This window comes from Ovis canadensis, chromosome 2 (assembly GCF_042477335.2).
Source record: "Ovis canadensis isolate MfBH-ARS-UI-01 breed Bighorn chromosome 2, ARS-UI_OviCan_v2, whole genome shotgun sequence".
In the NCBI taxonomy this organism is placed as follows: Eukaryota; Metazoa; Chordata; class Mammalia; order Artiodactyla; family Bovidae; genus Ovis; species Ovis canadensis.
Window position 1 is genome coordinate 64,675,848 of NC_091246.1, and position 17,316 is coordinate 64,693,163.

The 17,316-nt window shown below is 38.0% G+C and overlaps 1 protein-coding gene and 1 non-coding gene across 2 annotated transcripts; one reads left to right on the forward strand and one right to left on the reverse strand.

Moving 5' to 3' along the window:
- The first annotated feature begins 463 nt into the window (after window positions 1–463).
- Window positions 464–568, forward strand: LOC138434935 (small nucleolar RNA U13). Its single transcript, XR_011254991.1, has one exon. It is a non-coding gene; the product is annotated as a small nucleolar RNA U13 (small nucleolar RNA).
- A 723-nt stretch (window positions 569–1,291) lies between these two features.
- On the reverse strand, window positions 1,292–1,555 carry LOC138434563 (thymosin beta-4-like). Its single transcript, XM_069579380.1, has one exon. The coding sequence runs from the start codon at window positions 1,496–1,498 to the stop codon at window positions 1,382–1,384; it is 117 nt and encodes a 38-aa protein (XP_069435481.1). The 5' UTR covers window positions 1,499–1,555; the 3' UTR covers window positions 1,292–1,381.
- Between the last annotated feature and the right edge of the window lie 15,761 nt (window positions 1,556–17,316).

The window sequence follows — 17,316 nt, forward strand, 5'->3', positions numbered from 1 at the left end:
ATGCAGAATTCCAAGTTTATTATCCTTTTTTCTAAAGCTGAGACCATACAAATATCTAAGCACTACATTATGTACCTGAAACTAATATAACATAGCAATTACATTCAAGTTAAAAAAAGAAAAAAAGATGAGACCAACATCCTTTCATGTCAGCCATGGTGCATCTATACTCCCTTGGAGCTTATTTCAGTTTTTTGAAATTCTAAGCTGGTTCTTATTTGGTATAGAAGAGATAAAACATTTGAATGATCACTTTTCTTTTGTTTTCAGCCCACTGTGTTAAAAGCATGTGGTTACTGTATGTTCCTTTAGTTCTTTAAAAGATTTTACATAAACATGTTTTGTGACTATAAGGAGTCTTTTAAGTTTGGGGAAAATTACCACAATAAAACTAAATTTGAAAACTCCTCAATTAAAAGACATTTATAGTGGGAAGTGACTGTTAAAAAGATTGAGTGAGTAGATCCTTTTGTAGTTCACGAGTGTGATGATTGGGTGTTCACGCTGCTGCGTGACATGTGCCTCCCTGCAAACCTTGTTATGACACCGGCACATTACCCGTCTGACGTAGGAAAAAAAAAAAGATTGACTGACTTCTCTTGATTTCAAAAATATTCTGTATGTATGAGAATTGTCTATGATATAATCCTGAGTAGAAAAAACTGCTGCAGATTTCATTTCACATGTAAAATTTTTTTAAAAAAGAAAGCAGTCTGGAACAAAATAAAAGTTAACACAATTTACTACAGGTGATAAAGAAAGAACTTTCAGTTTTTATTTTCTAGACTTCCATATTATTTAAGCATTTTGTGTGCCATATAAAGTGTCATAAAAACATTAGTTACAAATAAAAGATTACACCAAATTTGTAGAGTGAATATTTGAAAAGCTGTTGTTTGGTATTCTACTCTTGGATTACTGTTCTTTCATAATCAAACCTTTGTTCTTTTTTTTTTTTCAGGTTTTAAAACTTTTTATTTGCATATTAAAAAAATTGTGCATTCCAATAATTTAAATAATTTGAACAACAAAAAAAATGGCACTCTGATTAAACTGCAGTTTACAGCTCCCAGAACACCTTGGACCAGCTTTTTACTCTAGATTTCACTGTCCTCCCACCCAGCTTCCTCCTTCACCAACATGCAAGTTCTTTTCCTTCCCTGCCGGCCACACAGGCAGATGGGAGAGGCAGGCGCGGCCTACTTTGTCAGTAGTTTTCCATTCTTTGATATGAAAAGGGGTAGCACAGTGATTTAAACTCGATCCAGCCTCTTTGCATCTTAAAAGTTAAACAGCTAAAAGAAATAAAATAAGAAGGCAATGCTTGTGGAATGTACAGTACATACTGGCGGCGCACGCTTCATTATGACTCGCCTGCTTGCTACTCCTGTTCAATCGTTTCTTTCGAAGGCAGTGGATTTTTCTCTTGCGCTTCCGTTTTCTTCAATTTCGACTTATCGAACTTTTCAATTTCAGCCATATCAGGTTTGTCACACATGGTTGCAGAGGGCGCGGAGCGAACTGCGAGAGAGTGAAGTCGGGTCTGCGCTGTGGCCGCCGCCCAGTGCCAAACCTTTGCTTTTCACAGGGTAGATCCTCGGTAAGTACTTTTGAGATTGAACACTGGGTTGTCTTTTTTTTTTTTTTTTTGGCCTATAAAAAAGGCAGTTTTAGATGTTCTACCTAACTGTAGTTGCTCAGTGAATAAATGGCAATGTTGAACAATTTAAAATGTAGGACTCAGATTGGTGATGGCTCTGAATCCTAACAGCATCACATAAAATATCGAATGTCATAACTCAAAGTAAGGACAAATTTGTGAACAAGCTAGTGAAAGTGAAAATGAAGTCGCTCAGTAGTGTCAGACTCTTTGGGACCCTACAGACGGTAGTCTACCAGGCTTCTCCGTCCATGGGATTTCCAGGCAAGAGTACTGGAGTGGGTTGCCTTTTCCTTCTCCAGGAAGGAACAAGCTAGAGAGTATCTTAAAACTCCAGAGTATAAATTTCCAGTTGATCTCCTTAGTTTCCAAATTTATAAATGAAGAGCTTTTCAAAGTCTCTATCAGCCAAAGGATTCTAAATCTAGGCCAAAGAACTGATTACAACAAAAAAAGTGCCAGTTAAATACGTTTTCTTTCCTTTTTTACTAAACAAATAAGAGAACCTAGATAAATTTGTAATATTATAATTTTTTCAGAATGTGAAACCAATAATGTTCTTAAAGAACAGATATATTTTCAAGGCAAGTTGTGAATTCTCTTCCTTGTAGCCCTTCAGAAAGTAAGACAAAAGTGACTTTGTGTGGCTACATTGTTAGGGGAAGCACACTGATTGAAACCGCCCACCCTGGCCAGGCACCATAGTAACTATTTGCATGAGCTGTTTTATGACAGGAGATCCTGATAAGGAATATGGAACTAATAAACCACCACCAACCGGAAGAGTTTGGGAAAGGTCGAAAGGAGACACTGCGTGTCGTGTCCGTCCACTTCCCAGAATCCCTCTCGCTAGCATCCATCTTGGCTGAGCGATGCGTGTGCCACCAGGAAAGACTCTGAATTAGAATGATTGGGCAAAGACCACCTGGAAACTAATCCCATCACCATTAAACCTGAGACTTCAAGCCATGCAGCAGAGCAGTTTTCCTGGGTTCCCTTACCCTATTGCTCTCCACCCAGGTGCCCTTTCCCAATAAAATCTCTTGCTTTGTCAGCACATGTGTCTCCTCAGACAATTCATTTCCTAGTGTTAGACAAGAGCCCAGTGTAGGGCCCTGGAAGGGGCCCGCCTTCCTGCAACAACATGACTTGGGTCTAGTTCTGTTTAGAAGTTAGTGGGAGAGATAATTGGTACTCTGAGGCTATAGCTGCTTAATGTGGAGTAAGGAAATTCTTATGGATCCATGCTGGTTTTTCCCTTACAAACCAGCATTTTTAAGTCAGAGTATAAGGGTCAACTTGAGCCAGGGTACATGCAACCATTTCCATTATTATCAATCAGTTCAGTTCAGTCGCTCAGTCGTGTCGGACTCTCTACGACCCCATGAATCGCAGCACGCCAGGCCTCTCTGTCCATCACCAACTCCCGGAGTTCACTCAGACTCGTGTCCATCGAGTCAGTGATGCCATCCAGCCACCTCATCCTTGGTCGTCCCCTTCCTCTCCTGCCCCTATCCCTCCCAGCATCATAATTAAACTGGAAAGAACATTTCAGTAAAAATCTTTTTAAATAAATTAAAAATAATAAAACTTGGCTAATAAAAAAAATGGAAAGAACACTGGAAATGTTAACATTTCAAAAGCATTATGTAACTGGGTAGAGTAAAAGGTAAGAAAGTTTCCTTGGGAAACTTAAGAAGTGCTGGACTGGACTTGCCTGGCGGTCCAGTGGTTAAGACACTGTGCTTCCACTGCAGGAGCCATGGTTAGGGAACTAAGATCCCACATGCCACAAGGAGCAGCTAAAAAAAAAAAGTCCTGGATTTTTCTACCATTTCTGGTGTGTAAATATAGTATTAGAAAGAAGAAATATGAACACATAAGATATTCTAGTCCTGGTTTATTGATATAACAGGTTGACCTCTACAAAAATGCTCATTAGGAATGTCATAATAATAATCATGGACATAATAACTGTTTACAATTATAATTACAGGTTGGACCAATGCAACTTTCAGGCAAACAAAGATTTTGGAGCGGCATGATCCTCTCCACAAAGCTGATAGAATACGTATTTCTGTGTGTTCAATTGTTCAAATGGTTTGGGAAACTTGTTTTCAAAAGGCAATTTCAAGACCTAAAACTTTTACTCCATTAAAATATATATTTATGTTTGAGAGACTAGCTAGAGAGTTACCCACTAATTCATGTAGCAAGTATTTCTCTAAGCATTTACTGAGTACCTGGTACTGTGACAAGCATTGGGGCACAGAAATGGAAAAGCAAACATGGTTTGATGACTATACCAGTTAACATAGAAATATTCATTAATATAACACATTGCCTATGGTGGATAAATAACATACTGTCAAAAGTAATTTTCTATAAAACAAAAAAATGATTTTCTGCCTCTGGTTTAGCAGAAGGTGCTAAACCACAAAAATTTACAATTATGTGTGCAAATGAAAATTCACAATTTCTTCAGTATGAGTGTGGAAATATACATATATTTTGGCCTTTGAGAGACAGAAGTGTCATCACAATTTTTAACTACTGTTTATTGAGTACTATTATTGGACCTGTGTTTAATATTAACTCTGGATCTTCAAAACAACCCTGAAAGTAGGTATTATTTACATTTTATGGATGATTTATGTTGAGAATCCCCTCCCAAGATAAGCCCATGATATTTTGAACAATTTGCAGTTCCAAGGCAGCAGCTGCAGCTCATTTAAAAAGATGAAACAATAGTGACCACTTACTGAACGTTAACTCCTTGTACAGTTCCAGGTCCTTCAGATTTATTGGTTCATTTCATTCACAAGAATCCTTCAGGATACATAATAATGTCCCCATATTATAGATGTAGCAACTGAGGCTCAGAGAGGCTCAGCAATGTGCCCTAAATCATAGAGTCAGCGAATGACTACCCAGCAAGGTTATCAAACCTGGGGCTTCTGACCTTCAAACACTTACTTTCCTCTCTCTAACATACCCGCACGCTCCACTGACGTTCACTTCTCCAGGCCTCCTTACATGCTCGGCCCTCTGAGTGAAATGGCCTCCTCTACCTAACTGCCTCTCACTCTCCAAGGTCAAATGCAGACACTACCTTTTCAGTCCCAAACACCCCAGGCAAAATTTGTAATCACAGCACAGGTTTTTGTTACTAGTCTAGCACTTATCACATCTTATTGTAATTATTTGTATTTCTCTCTCAGGGAGGTTAAGAAGACCTTGAGGGCAAAAAATTGTTTATTATTCATTTTTGAGTTCCTAACACATAGTTATCAGCTTGGCACATAGACTGACACCCTAAATTAATCGGTGGCAGGCCCAATAACTCACTCAAGCACACTGTCAATTAAAATAACCTCTTAAAAAGTGACAAAAAACAATCCTCCTGTCTTTATAAACTATTTTTTTTAATGTTTTTATTTGCTTGTTTAAAAGATCCTCAAAGGAGTAAATGCTACCACCTTCCAATCTCTATTTGTGATTCTCCTAACAGGTCATTCTAGCCCATTTCTGCATGTTTCTGTCCTCTGAGAAAATTGTGCCTTCTCCTAGTTCAGAAAACACAAAACAGAATTTTCACAAAATCTGTCTTAATTTTGCCTGTTTCTTGGATAACTAAGCTGTGCATGGCACAGAATTTCTCTCTGGATTCTCATCACAGTGATATGCTTTTTTCTTGCCAATGAGAAATATGATGACCACAAGGGAGTCTCTGGTGCCAGAAAGAAGGAGCACACCGAAAAATGGTGCATGGCTTAGCCCTTTAAACACAGCAAATGCATTTTTATTTACCAATGCTTTATTTCCCTGTAAGGAGATAGTAAATGCTTTGATTCTTATGTAACAGATTGGAAAACAAAGATATAGAAAGAGTAAATTATTTGGCCTAAATCCTATTGTTCTAGAGTTTGGAATTTAATCCAAAAGTTTTCACCTTCCAGCCTGCAATCAAACCCAAGGGCAAATTTTCAGAGAAAGGATTGTAACTATGTTATTTTCTTTATCAAGACAATCAGGTCATCTCTTTAAATAACTCCTTTCTGCTTTAAAAGTGATATTAATATACAATTATCCTAAAAGCCTATATGCAAAACAGGCTAATAAAAATATCTGGCTTTTTTTAAAGTCTATACTGAGTAGAAATATCACAGATAATTGGCAGTGCTGTCTGGACAGAGAGTTGCAGCTTTGTGGTGTAAAAACATAGGCTGTATGTCTAAATTAGCTCAAGAAATTTCCCATTTCTAAGAGGGAGGGCGGGCTGGCTGCCAGTTCTCTAAAAGAAAAAAACACCCTCCTAGAACATGAATCATTACATAGCACATAAAGCAAGTGTTCACACACAAATGCATACACACAGAGGCATTTTAGATAACTGCACAAGACTTTGCCTTCGCCACATATATCAACATTTTATCAACCAAGACCAGGTTGTCCTTTCCTCATCCATGCTGTCAGAAAGGGTAGGCTATTTATCAGTAGCGTTGCTACATGAGAAGGCTCAAGATGTGCTGTAAACAGGGGTGCCAAACACAGAGGGCAGATGACTCAGAACTGATTTTAGAGTACATGCTGGTAGGTTGAACTTAGTGCTTACAGCTGGTTATTTCTCAACCCTGTTTTATAAACAGATTGGCTGACCTTTGTGCCTAGAACTAGTTACCTTCTAAATCTCATACTTTAAGTGCAACATTCTTAGAGAAAGAGTACCTAATCAGTGTTCTTAGCATAGGTGAACTAAGATTACCATTCTTCTTCAGAAATGTAGATTGAAATTTTGACAACAATAGAGGTGAGTTCCCTAAACTGAAACACAACACAAAACCAGAGGCAAAGTGACCTGCCAGAAACGAGAGTGGGCGTTTGGATGGCTCCCATCCATGTCATAAATGAGTACAGTATGTGTCCTTATTCTTTTTACTGTAAATACTCAAAAGTACTGACACTTTACAATTGGTTGGATAGTTTACAATTGAAATGAGGCCAAAATAGTTTCAAAAATCTAAGACTAAGGAAGCCAGATGTCTCAACATGCGTCCCTAAAAAGCAAGTGTAAAGCACACAATCAAATATAGAAAGAAAACTTACAAGAATAATTGTGCTTTTTAACTTCCTTGAGACAACATATTTCTCACAACAATAAGTTCTACATTGGCTGGCAAAAAGAGTTACTAATTTGGCCCAAAAGTTTTTTTCCCTTCTATCAAAATTTCTAATTTCATCATAAATATTATGGTATCACCATTTAAAGGTCTCAGAATTTAATACATATTTTTAGAAAAATTAATAGAGCAGAATCTCAGCTTTCAAATTTCTTTTCTTTTAGTATTAGAAGAATATTTGTCCATCTTATACTACTTTTTAAAAACTTTTTTTTAATAAGGCATTTTTGGAAAGAATATTTTACACACTTTTTTCAAGCTAATTCTACTTCTTTTTAACAAAAATGAACCCACAAATGTAAGTGCAAACAAAGAATCAAAAAATAAATATGTTCCCTAAATTAAAAGCAAATTATTTTTTTCTTGCATGGTGCATCAGTAAGCTCAAAATACACTTAAACTGATAAATAAAACAATCTATAATGTCTTACCTTCAATATTACAAAGTTCTAGGATAAAACAATGAGAATGTCTGACCCTAAAAGAGGTATATACTTCCAGCTAAATACATTGCAACACCCATGAAGGGACAGGTAATGAGAACATTGTTCCTGTAGGATGCTTCTTGGAAGCATCCATAATGCTGGGTTTTTGAAGAGATACAGCAATTTTCTTCTGTGTTTCTGGGTGGTGATAGTGGTGATAATTGCTTATGAAAGCCATCAAATATGGTTATTTATTAGCACAAGAGCCTTTAAAATGTAATGAAGCAAGGAAAGATTAAAAAGTCAACTTAAAATTATAATATATAAACTCTTCTACCACAGTCCTAAATAACTGTTAAAAAAGTGAGATTTGACTTTGAAAACAAAAATCCTTTTCTCATTATTTCTATCCTCTCAAAGTTCTCACAAGTTATATGAAAAGTTACACAGAGAAATTAAAGGATTTTTGATAACCTGAAAGAATGTTCAACCTACCACACAATTGCACTCATCTCACACGCTAACAAAGTAATGCTCAAAATTCTCCAAGCCAGCCTTCAACAGTACCTGAACCGTGAACTTCCAGATGTTCAAGCTAGATTTAGAAAAGGCAGAAGAACCAGAGATCAAATCGCCAACATCTGCTGGATCATCAAAAAAGCAAGAGAGTTCCAGAAAAACATCTACTTTTGCTTATTGACTACACCAAAGCCTTTGACTGTGTGGATCACAATAAACTGTGGAAAATTCTTCAAAAGAGGAGAATACCAGACCACCTGACCTGCTTCCTGAGAAGTGTATGCAGGTCAGGAAGCAACAGTTAGAACTGGACATGAAACAACAGACCGGTTCCAAATCGTGAAAAGAGTATGTCAAAGCTGTATATTTTCATCCTGGTTATTTAACTTCTATGCAGAGTACATCTGGCAAAATGCCAGGCAGGATGAAGCACAAGCTGGAATCAAGATTGCCGGGAGAAGTATCAATAACCTCAGATATACAGATGACACAACCCTTATGGCAGAAAGCAAAGAGGAACTAAAGAGCTCCTTGCTGAAAGTGAAAGAGGTAAGTGAAAAAGTTGGCTTAAAACTCAACAGGCAGAAAATTAAGATCATGGCATCCAGTCCCATCACTTCATAGCAAATAGATGGGGAAACAATGGAAACAGTGACAGACTTTACTATCTTGGGATCCAAAATCACTGCCGATGGTGACTGCAGCCATGAAATTAAAAGACACTCGCTCCTTGGAAGAAAAGCTATGACCAACCTAGACAGTATATTAAAAAGCAGAGACACTATTTTGCTAACAAAGGTCCGTCTAGTCAAAGCTATAGTTTTTCCAGTAGTCATGTACGGATATGAGAGTTGAACTATAAAGAAAGCTGAGCGCCGAAGAATTGATGCTTTTGAACTGTGGTGTTGGAGAAGACTCTTGAGAGTCCCTTAGACTGCAAGGAGATCCAACCAGTCCATCCTAAAGGTAATCAGTCCTGAACATTCATTGGAAGGACTGATGCTGAAACTGAAACTCCAATATTTAGGCCACTTGATGCGAAGAACTGACTCACTGGAAAAAACTGATGCTGGGAACAATTGAAGGTGGGAGGAGAAGGGGACAACAGAGGATGAGATGATTGGATGGCACCACCGACGTGATGGACATGAGTTTGAGTAAGCTCCAGGAGTTGCTGATAGACAGGGAGGCCTGGCGTGCTGAAGTCCATGGGGTCACAGAGAATTGGACACGACTGAGCGACTGAACTGAACTGAAAATAACTTACTCAAAAATTTAAATTCTTCAAATTAAGTTAACTCAGCCAATAAATGTATTTGGTTATAGTCTGGTGTCCAATCATCAGGTGTTTTTAAAATACAGCAATGTAAATATAATGTGATAGATTTTCTTGGTTATAAAATTAATAAGCATACATTTATATATTATTTTTAAATGGAAAATACAAAACAAAAAGCAATACTTTTACAGTTTGTTTTGGTTCCTATTTCTAAATGATTCATTTATTAATTTGGAGATTTTCTTATTAATTTCCTTTAACTGCAGGAAAGATTGTAGCTCACTATAAGACTCTATACCTCTCATTTTTCAGCAATTATATCACTATTTTTAGTTTCTCTGTTGGATCTCTTAAAATTTCATTTCATTACACTATGAATTCATTTTTACTTAAATATTTTCCCCCCATTTGGTTTCATGTATAAATTATGTCACACATTCAGAAAGTATGTAAAGCATAGATGTATTCTGAAGCAAACTCCCTCCATACATTTTATGTCATAGCTCACTTCCTTTTTCTTAAATGTAACTCTCTCCTGACTTGCTTTCCTCCTTCACATTTTTGTTATCTAAGAATACATCACTCAATATTACAGTCTAACCTGTTTTTGAATTTAAGTAAATAAAATCATGCAGTATATATTTTTTGTATTAGCCTTTCAAGCTCAATATAATGTTTATAAGATTCATTTATACTGCAGCATCCACTTGTAGTTCAATTTCATTGCTATATAGTATTTTACTGTATATCACCATTTATTAATACATTCTCCTGTTAATGACATTTAGCTTGTTCCTATGCTGAGCTTATGAATAAAGTTATAAACTTTTTTATACCTGTCTCCTGGCACAAATGGGCATAGACTTCTGTTGGACATATATACCTAAGAGAGGAATTGCTAGCTCACAAGCTGCTGTGTGTGCTCAGTTACATCCAGCTCTTTGTGATCCCCTGGACTATAGCCCACCAGGCTTCTCTATCCATGGAATTTTCCAGGCAAGAATACTGGAGTGGGTTGCTATTTGCTCTTTCAGGGGATCTTCCTGACCCATGGATCCAACCCACATCTCCTGCAGCTCCTGCACTGCAGGCTGATTCTTTACCCTTGAGCCATCAGCAAACTGCTTTCCAAATTGGTTAAACTAGTTTCCATTCCCACTGGCAACTGTATAAGAGTTCCAGGTACTCTACTTTCTTGGCAATCCTCATTATTTTGTCTTAATTTCAGCCATTCTGAGGCATATGTGGGCTTCCCTGGTGGCTCAGATGGTAAAGAATCCACCTGCAGTGAGGGCGACCTGAGTTCAATCCCTGGGTTAGGAAATCCCCTGGAGAAGGGAACAGCTATCCAATATTCTGGCCTGGAGAATTCCATGGACAGAGGAGCCTGGAAAGCTATAGTCCATGGGGTTGAAAAGAGTGAAGGACTGAGCAACCTTCACACACAAATGTATATATACGCAAATATAGGGGCAGGGACATCTCTTTGCATTTTTAATTTGCATTTCTATTTTGACTAATGAGATTGTCCACCTTATCATATGTTTGTTGACCAATTGGATATTCCTGTTTTAAAATGGTTATTGAGTCTATTTGCCCAATTTTCTATTAAATTGCATTTTCTTACTGAGTTGTATCAGTTCACATATTCTGGATACAGGCCCTTTGTTGAATTTATGTGTTCCAGATATCCTTTAATCTGTAGCTTGTTCTTATATGTCCAACTCTTTGTGACCCTGTGGACTATAGCCCATCACACCCTCTGTTCGTGGTATTTTCCAGGCAAGAATACCGGAGTGGGTTGCCATCTTCTTCTCCATGGGATAAAATCTGCATCTCCTGTATCTCCAGCATTGGCAGGCAGATCCTCCACCACTGAGACACCTAAGAAGTCCCTTACTTAACATTCTTACTTTTGCCAAAGTCTTTGACTGTGTGGATCTCAACAAACTGGAAAATTCTTAAAGAGAGGGGAATACCAGAGCACTTTACCTGCCTCCTGAGAAATCTGTATGCAGGTCAAGAAGCAAGTTAGAACCGGACATGGAACAACAGACTGGTTCCAAATCAGGAAAGAAGTACATCAAGGCTGAATATTGTCACCCTGCTTATTTAACTTCTATGCAGAGTATATCATTTGAAATGTCGGGCTGGATGAAGCACAAGCTGGAATCAAGATTGCTGGGAGAAATATCAATAACCACAGATATACAGACACTTATGACAGAAAGCGAAGAGGAACTGAGGAACCCCTTAATGAAAGCGAAAGAGGAGAGTGAAAAAGCTGGCTTAAAACTCAACATTCAGAAAACTAAGATCATGGCATCCAGTCCCATCACTTCATGGCAAATAGATGGGGAAACAATGGAAACAGTGACAGACTTTATTTGCTTGAGCCCCAAAATCACTGCAGATGGTGACTGCAGCCATGAAATTAAAAGATGCTTGCTGCTTAGAAGAAAAGCTATGACCATCCTAGGAGCATTTTTAAAAAGCAGAGACATTACTTTGCCAACAAAGGTCCATCTAGTTAAAGCTATGTTTTTTCCAGTAGTCATGTATGGGTGTGGGAGTTGGACCATAAAGAAAGCTGAGCACCAAAGAATTGATGCTTTTGAACTGTGGTGTTGGAGAAGACTCTGTGACTGCAAAGAGATCCAACCAGTCCATCCTAAAGGTAATCAGTCCTGAATATTCATTGGAAGGACTGATGCTGAAGCTGGAGCTTCAATATTTTGGCCACCTGATGAGAAGAACTGACTCAATGGAAAAGACCCTGATGCTGGGAAAGATTGAAGGCAGGAGGAGAAGGGGGTGACAGAGGATGAGATGGTTGGATGGCATCACCTATTTGACGGACATGAGTTTGAGTAAGCTCCAGGAGTTGGTGATGGACAGGAAAGTCAGGAGTGCTGCAGTCCATGGGGTCACAAAGAGTTGGACACAACTGAGCGACTGAAGTGAACTAGGTTTGTCATAGCTGTTCTTCCAAAGAGCAAGAGTCCTTTAATTTCCTGGATGCAATCACCATCTACAGTGATTTTGGAGTTCAAGCAAATAAAATCTGTCACTGTTTCCACTTTTTCCTCATCTATTTGCCATGAAGTGATGGGACTGGATGCCATGATCTTAGGTTTTGAAATGGTGAGTTTTAAGCCAGCTTTTCCTCTTTCACCTTCATCAAGAGGCTCTTTAGTTCCTCTTTGCTCCTGCCTGGAGGAGTATCATCTGCATATCTAAGATTGTTGCTAAGTCTCCAGGCAATCTTGATTTCAGTTTGTGCTACATCCAGCCCAGCATTTCACATGATGTCCTCTGCATTTAAGTTAAATAAGCAGGGTGACAATATACAGCCTTGTATTCCTTTCCCAATTTTGAGCCAGTCCATTGTTCCTTGTCCGATTCTAACTATTGCTTCTTGACATGCATATAAACTTCTCAGGAAACAGGCAAGGTGGTCTAGTATTCTCATCTCTTTAAGAATTTTCCAGTTTGTTGTGATCCACATAGTAAAAGGCTCAGTCAATGAAGCAAAAGTAGATGTTTTTCTAGAATTCTCTTACATTCTCTATGATCCAAAGGATGTTGGCAATTTCGTCTCTGGGTCCTCTGCCTTTTCTAAATCCCAGCTTGTACATCTGAAAATTCTCAGTTCACATACTGTTAAAGCCTAGCCTGAAGGATTTTGAGCATTACGTTGCTAGCATGTGAAATGAATGAAATTGTAAGGTAGTTTGAACATTCTTTGGCATTGCTTTTTGGGGGCATTGAAATGAAAACTGACTTTTTCCAGTCCTGTGGCCACTGCTGAGATTTCCTAATTTGCTGGCATATTGAGTGCAACACTGTAACAGCATCATCTTTTAGGATTTGAAATTGCTCAGCTGGAATTCCATCACCACCATCAGCTTTGTTCATAGTAATGTTTCCTAAGGCCCACGTGACTTCACACTCTTGGATATCTGACTCTAGGTGAGTGACCACATCATATGATTAACTGGGTCTTTAAGAGCTTTTCTGTACAGTTCTGTATTCATGCCACCTCTTCTTAATCTCTTCTGCTTCTGTTAGGTGCTTGCCATTTCTGTCCTTTATTGTGCCCATCTTCACACAATATTCCCTTGATACCTCCAATTTTATTGAAGAGATCTCTAGTCTTTCCCATTCTATGGTTTTCCTTTATTTCTTTGCACTGTTCACTTAAGAGTCTCCATTACATAGGACATGATTTACTGACCCCAGGGCCAATTTTAATCCCCAGGCCCCCAAGGTGTGACTTAAAGCCTTGCTCTTAATCACACCTATTATAGTATTATAGTTTGACTGTCCTAAAACCCTCAGGAAGACAATAATACCTCATCAGGCAAGACATTCCAGGAGTTGAGAGATTATCTCCGAAAAGCTGATGGTAAAGGCCAGACCTCTTGTGGGGTAAAGTTAAATTATTTATTAAACAATCCTACATCTTCTCCCTTCTTGATTTTCATCATCTTTTTACTAGAGTACGCGCTCAAGTAATGGTTCATAGATGTAAATTCCCACATTAAATCTTTAGCGTTCTGAGATTTCACAATGGTATCTCTAAATACAGGTCCTTTTAAAATTTATGTGATTTGTGTCTTATGAACTGTTTAATGTTTAAAATCTCCTTTTAGCTCTGAAGCAGTTATTTCTTTAGCAATTCCCTCCCTCTATTATGAGTATTTTGTCTTTCTAGAACACCTACTAGTTGGCTATTAGACATCTTGAACTGGTTCCAGTTCTGAGGCCAAAGCTTTGCTAGGGTTCCTCACGGAACTAAGTGACTTCCATCTTTGCAGTCCCCTCTCTCATATTTTAGGGTATTATTTTCCCCTCTTCCTCCTCTCTACTCTGCCATAAACTTAATAAAGCATGTTTACCCTATCCTCATCTACCCATGACCACTTATATTTCTCTCTATCTTTGTAGACTATATATATTTTTTGTTCTTCTAGTATTATTTTAAGTTCTTTCTTTGAGAGAGGAATAAATAAGTGTGCTTACTCTGATGTCAACAACCAGAAGCTGCCCTTGTGGATTGAAAAAGTATTTTAAAGACAGGCAGTTTTTATCTTCACAATATGCCTCCTGTGACTACATCACTGGCAAGACACCCAGCAATGAATGCAATCCCCAAACCTCGATTACACAAATTCAGGACAAGAGCAATTTAGGAGAGGTATACACATAGAGCCTTATATAATACTTCTTTCTTTATCATATTATACATATATCATGTTGTATAACATATTAAAAGGAAAATATGACCTAAGTGACTTTATTTTTAAAATAAGATTTTCAAAGCTGGTCCTATCTAAAGAAAAACAACAGAAAAAAGTATAAAACTCTTACAAGGTTCCAGATGCCAGTTGTGGTGTACAAGAAAGAATGCTGGCTTTGGCATCAGAAGACCTGAGTTTGAGGCCTGGCTCTGCTTCTGTTGTCTCTGTAACTTTGATCAAGTTACTAAACTTTTCTGAGTCACAGGGCTTTCATCCAGAAGCAGAATGATAACACATGTGTCTCACCACTGTTATGACGCTGAAAACAAACAACAGATAAGAAAGAACTTTATAAGGTGAAACATAAATAGAAAATAAAATACATTTGCCAAATTCTCTGGGGGGTTCAGAGAAAAAAAGTCTTCATCTCTCTGAACATCTTTTCTCAGACAAAGAAAAAAAAACCACAACAGTCACCTGAATTTCCCATGGGTCCCACCAAATAGATAAACACCCACTGGAAATGATCATAAACATAATCATAGACTCTAAATTGGTATATAAAAACAAGTTCCTAATTCTGAGCCTATTCATTTATCTCTCCTTCAGCAAACATACAATGAATACCAACAACTTTCCAAGCCCTTGAAACATTTTTTTAAAAAACATCAATTAGACAGTACTTTCAGTCATTCAGAAAGCTTCTTGCTTATAGGGGTGGGGTGCTCATGTATGTATCCTTATAGCCACAGTACAGTATTGGGTTTAACAAGTTACACATGCCTGATTCAAACTAATAAGACATGGTACTTGAGTTGAGCCTTAAAAAATTAGTAGGTGATATTTCATTTCCCACTAATGAGAATCACAAAATTCCAAAATGTGACAATAAACACTACTGTAAACAATGCAGAGAAACACGCTCTCATAAACATTGCTGTTGAGAATGTAAGATGGTACAAATTTTATGGCAAAGAACTTGGCAATACAGACATATCTTTCCCTGTATTGCTGAGACTCAGCAGTCCCACCTCCTGGAATGTATGTAAGATACACCAACAAAAAATGAAAAGACATATGCCCAAGTCTATTCACTGCAGCCTTATGCATAATATCAAAACTGGACAAAACCCAAAGTCCATCAACAGGAAACATGTTGAATAAAACAGGGTCCACTCAAAAAAATAGAATATCACATGATCAACTAAAAGAAAGGGGGTGAGGAGGAAGGTCTCTTGCACATGATCTCCAGAATACATTGTTAAGTGACAAAGCTAGCTGAAGATATGCATTAGTATGTTACCATTTAGGAAAGGGGGTATATAAATTAACAAACATATTTGCTTATTTTTAAATGGAGCAGGAGAAAAAATGAAAGTAAAAGTGTTAGTTGATCAGTCGTGTCCAACTCTTTGTGACTCCACGGACTGTAGCCCACCATGCTCCTGTCCAAGGAATTCCCCAGGCAAGAATACTGCAGTGGATTGCATTCCCTTCTCCAGAGGAATCTTCCCAACTCAGGGACCAAACCCAGGTCTCCTGCACTGCAGGTGGATTCTTTACAGTCAGAGCCACCAGGGAAGCCTGGAGAAAGAATAGTCTTTTCAATAAATACCACTGGGAAAACTGTATACTTAACATCCAAAAGAATGGAGTTGACCTTTATTACACAATATAGAAAAATTAAAATGGTTCAAAGACCTAAATATAAGACCTAAAACTACACATGTCTTAGAAGAAAACAGGAGAAAAGCTTCAGGAAAAGAAAAAAAAAATTAAGAAAGAAAGAAATTTTTTAAAAAAAGGAACAGTAGGTTTTCAATTGGCTAAAATAAGTAAAAGACCATGCCAGCAAAAAGGAACTAAGTTCACAATGGTAACAGATATGGGAAAGTAGGGCTTTGTTCTGGGAAGTGAAAAGCCTGGATTACCTGAAGAATGGGTTATGTATAGAGGATATAAAGCATACGCCATAAAGGAGAGGGCTTCTTAAAAAAGGTTAATGCATTTGGACATTATTCCATAGGCAATAAGAAACCCTGGAAGGTTTTCTTTATCAAAGAGGCACGTAATAAAATAGAACTTAATACCAATAATAGTTTGGTTTTGTATTGACCTTTACTCTTTTTATTTTTCCTTTTTTAAGCTGTGTTGCCTGGCATGTGGGATCATAGTTCCTCAATCAGCGATGAGCCCCACGTTCCCTGTAGTGGAAGTACAGTCTTAGTGAACCACCAGGGAAGTCCCTTGATCTTTACTCCTTACAAACTGCTTTCATAGACACATGATCTCATTTGATCTCTGCCACAACTCTGTGGTAGAGGTTTTGTTACTACTTGTCAGTGAAATAATCTTTAAGACATATTTTAATAATCTTTAAGACAAATCATAAGACATACACCCATATCTTATGATTTCAAATTCAATCTGCTTCAAATCTACTTCCATTGTAGGAAGATCGAAGTGTTGAAGTTGTGTACAAAATACACTGAAAGGAGAAGACACTGAAGGCAACAGGGCAGCTCCTGAAGAACAAAGTAACTGCTGAGACAGACCTGGCGATTAGGAGCCAGTGTCTAGCCAAGCAATTCAAAACAAATGAGCAGGCCCCTTCTCTTCTAGTAAGTTTGACTCTGTTCTAAAGGCAGCAGGAACAGGATTATGGAGATGATCTCAAATTTCTTTAAAATTCCCCCACTGACCACTGTCCTAGGTATAGAGCATTGCCACATGGGTGCCTGGAGCATTCATTCCTCTCAATGGGCACTAACATTGCAAGCCAAGGACAGGGAGAACCTTGATCGCTACAGGGTTCTGAACTGTACTACATGCTTCCAATTGCTTAGTGAAGACCCAGATCACATCACCCCCACAGAATGAAATTAGATGCCTCTTCCAATGTGACAAAGATGTTTGTTTAAATGACAACTGTAGGATTCCCCCAAGGACATGTGGGCCATGTGAAAACTGGGAGTACAGAGCTCACAGCTGTTCATTTCAACAGTCAACG

What these genes read in the sequence shown, in the direction of transcription:
- LOC138434563 (XM_069579380.1), bottom strand. Translation starts at nt 1,498, where the DNA reads ATGTGTGACAAACCTGATATGGCTGAAATTGAAAAGTTCGATAAGTCG.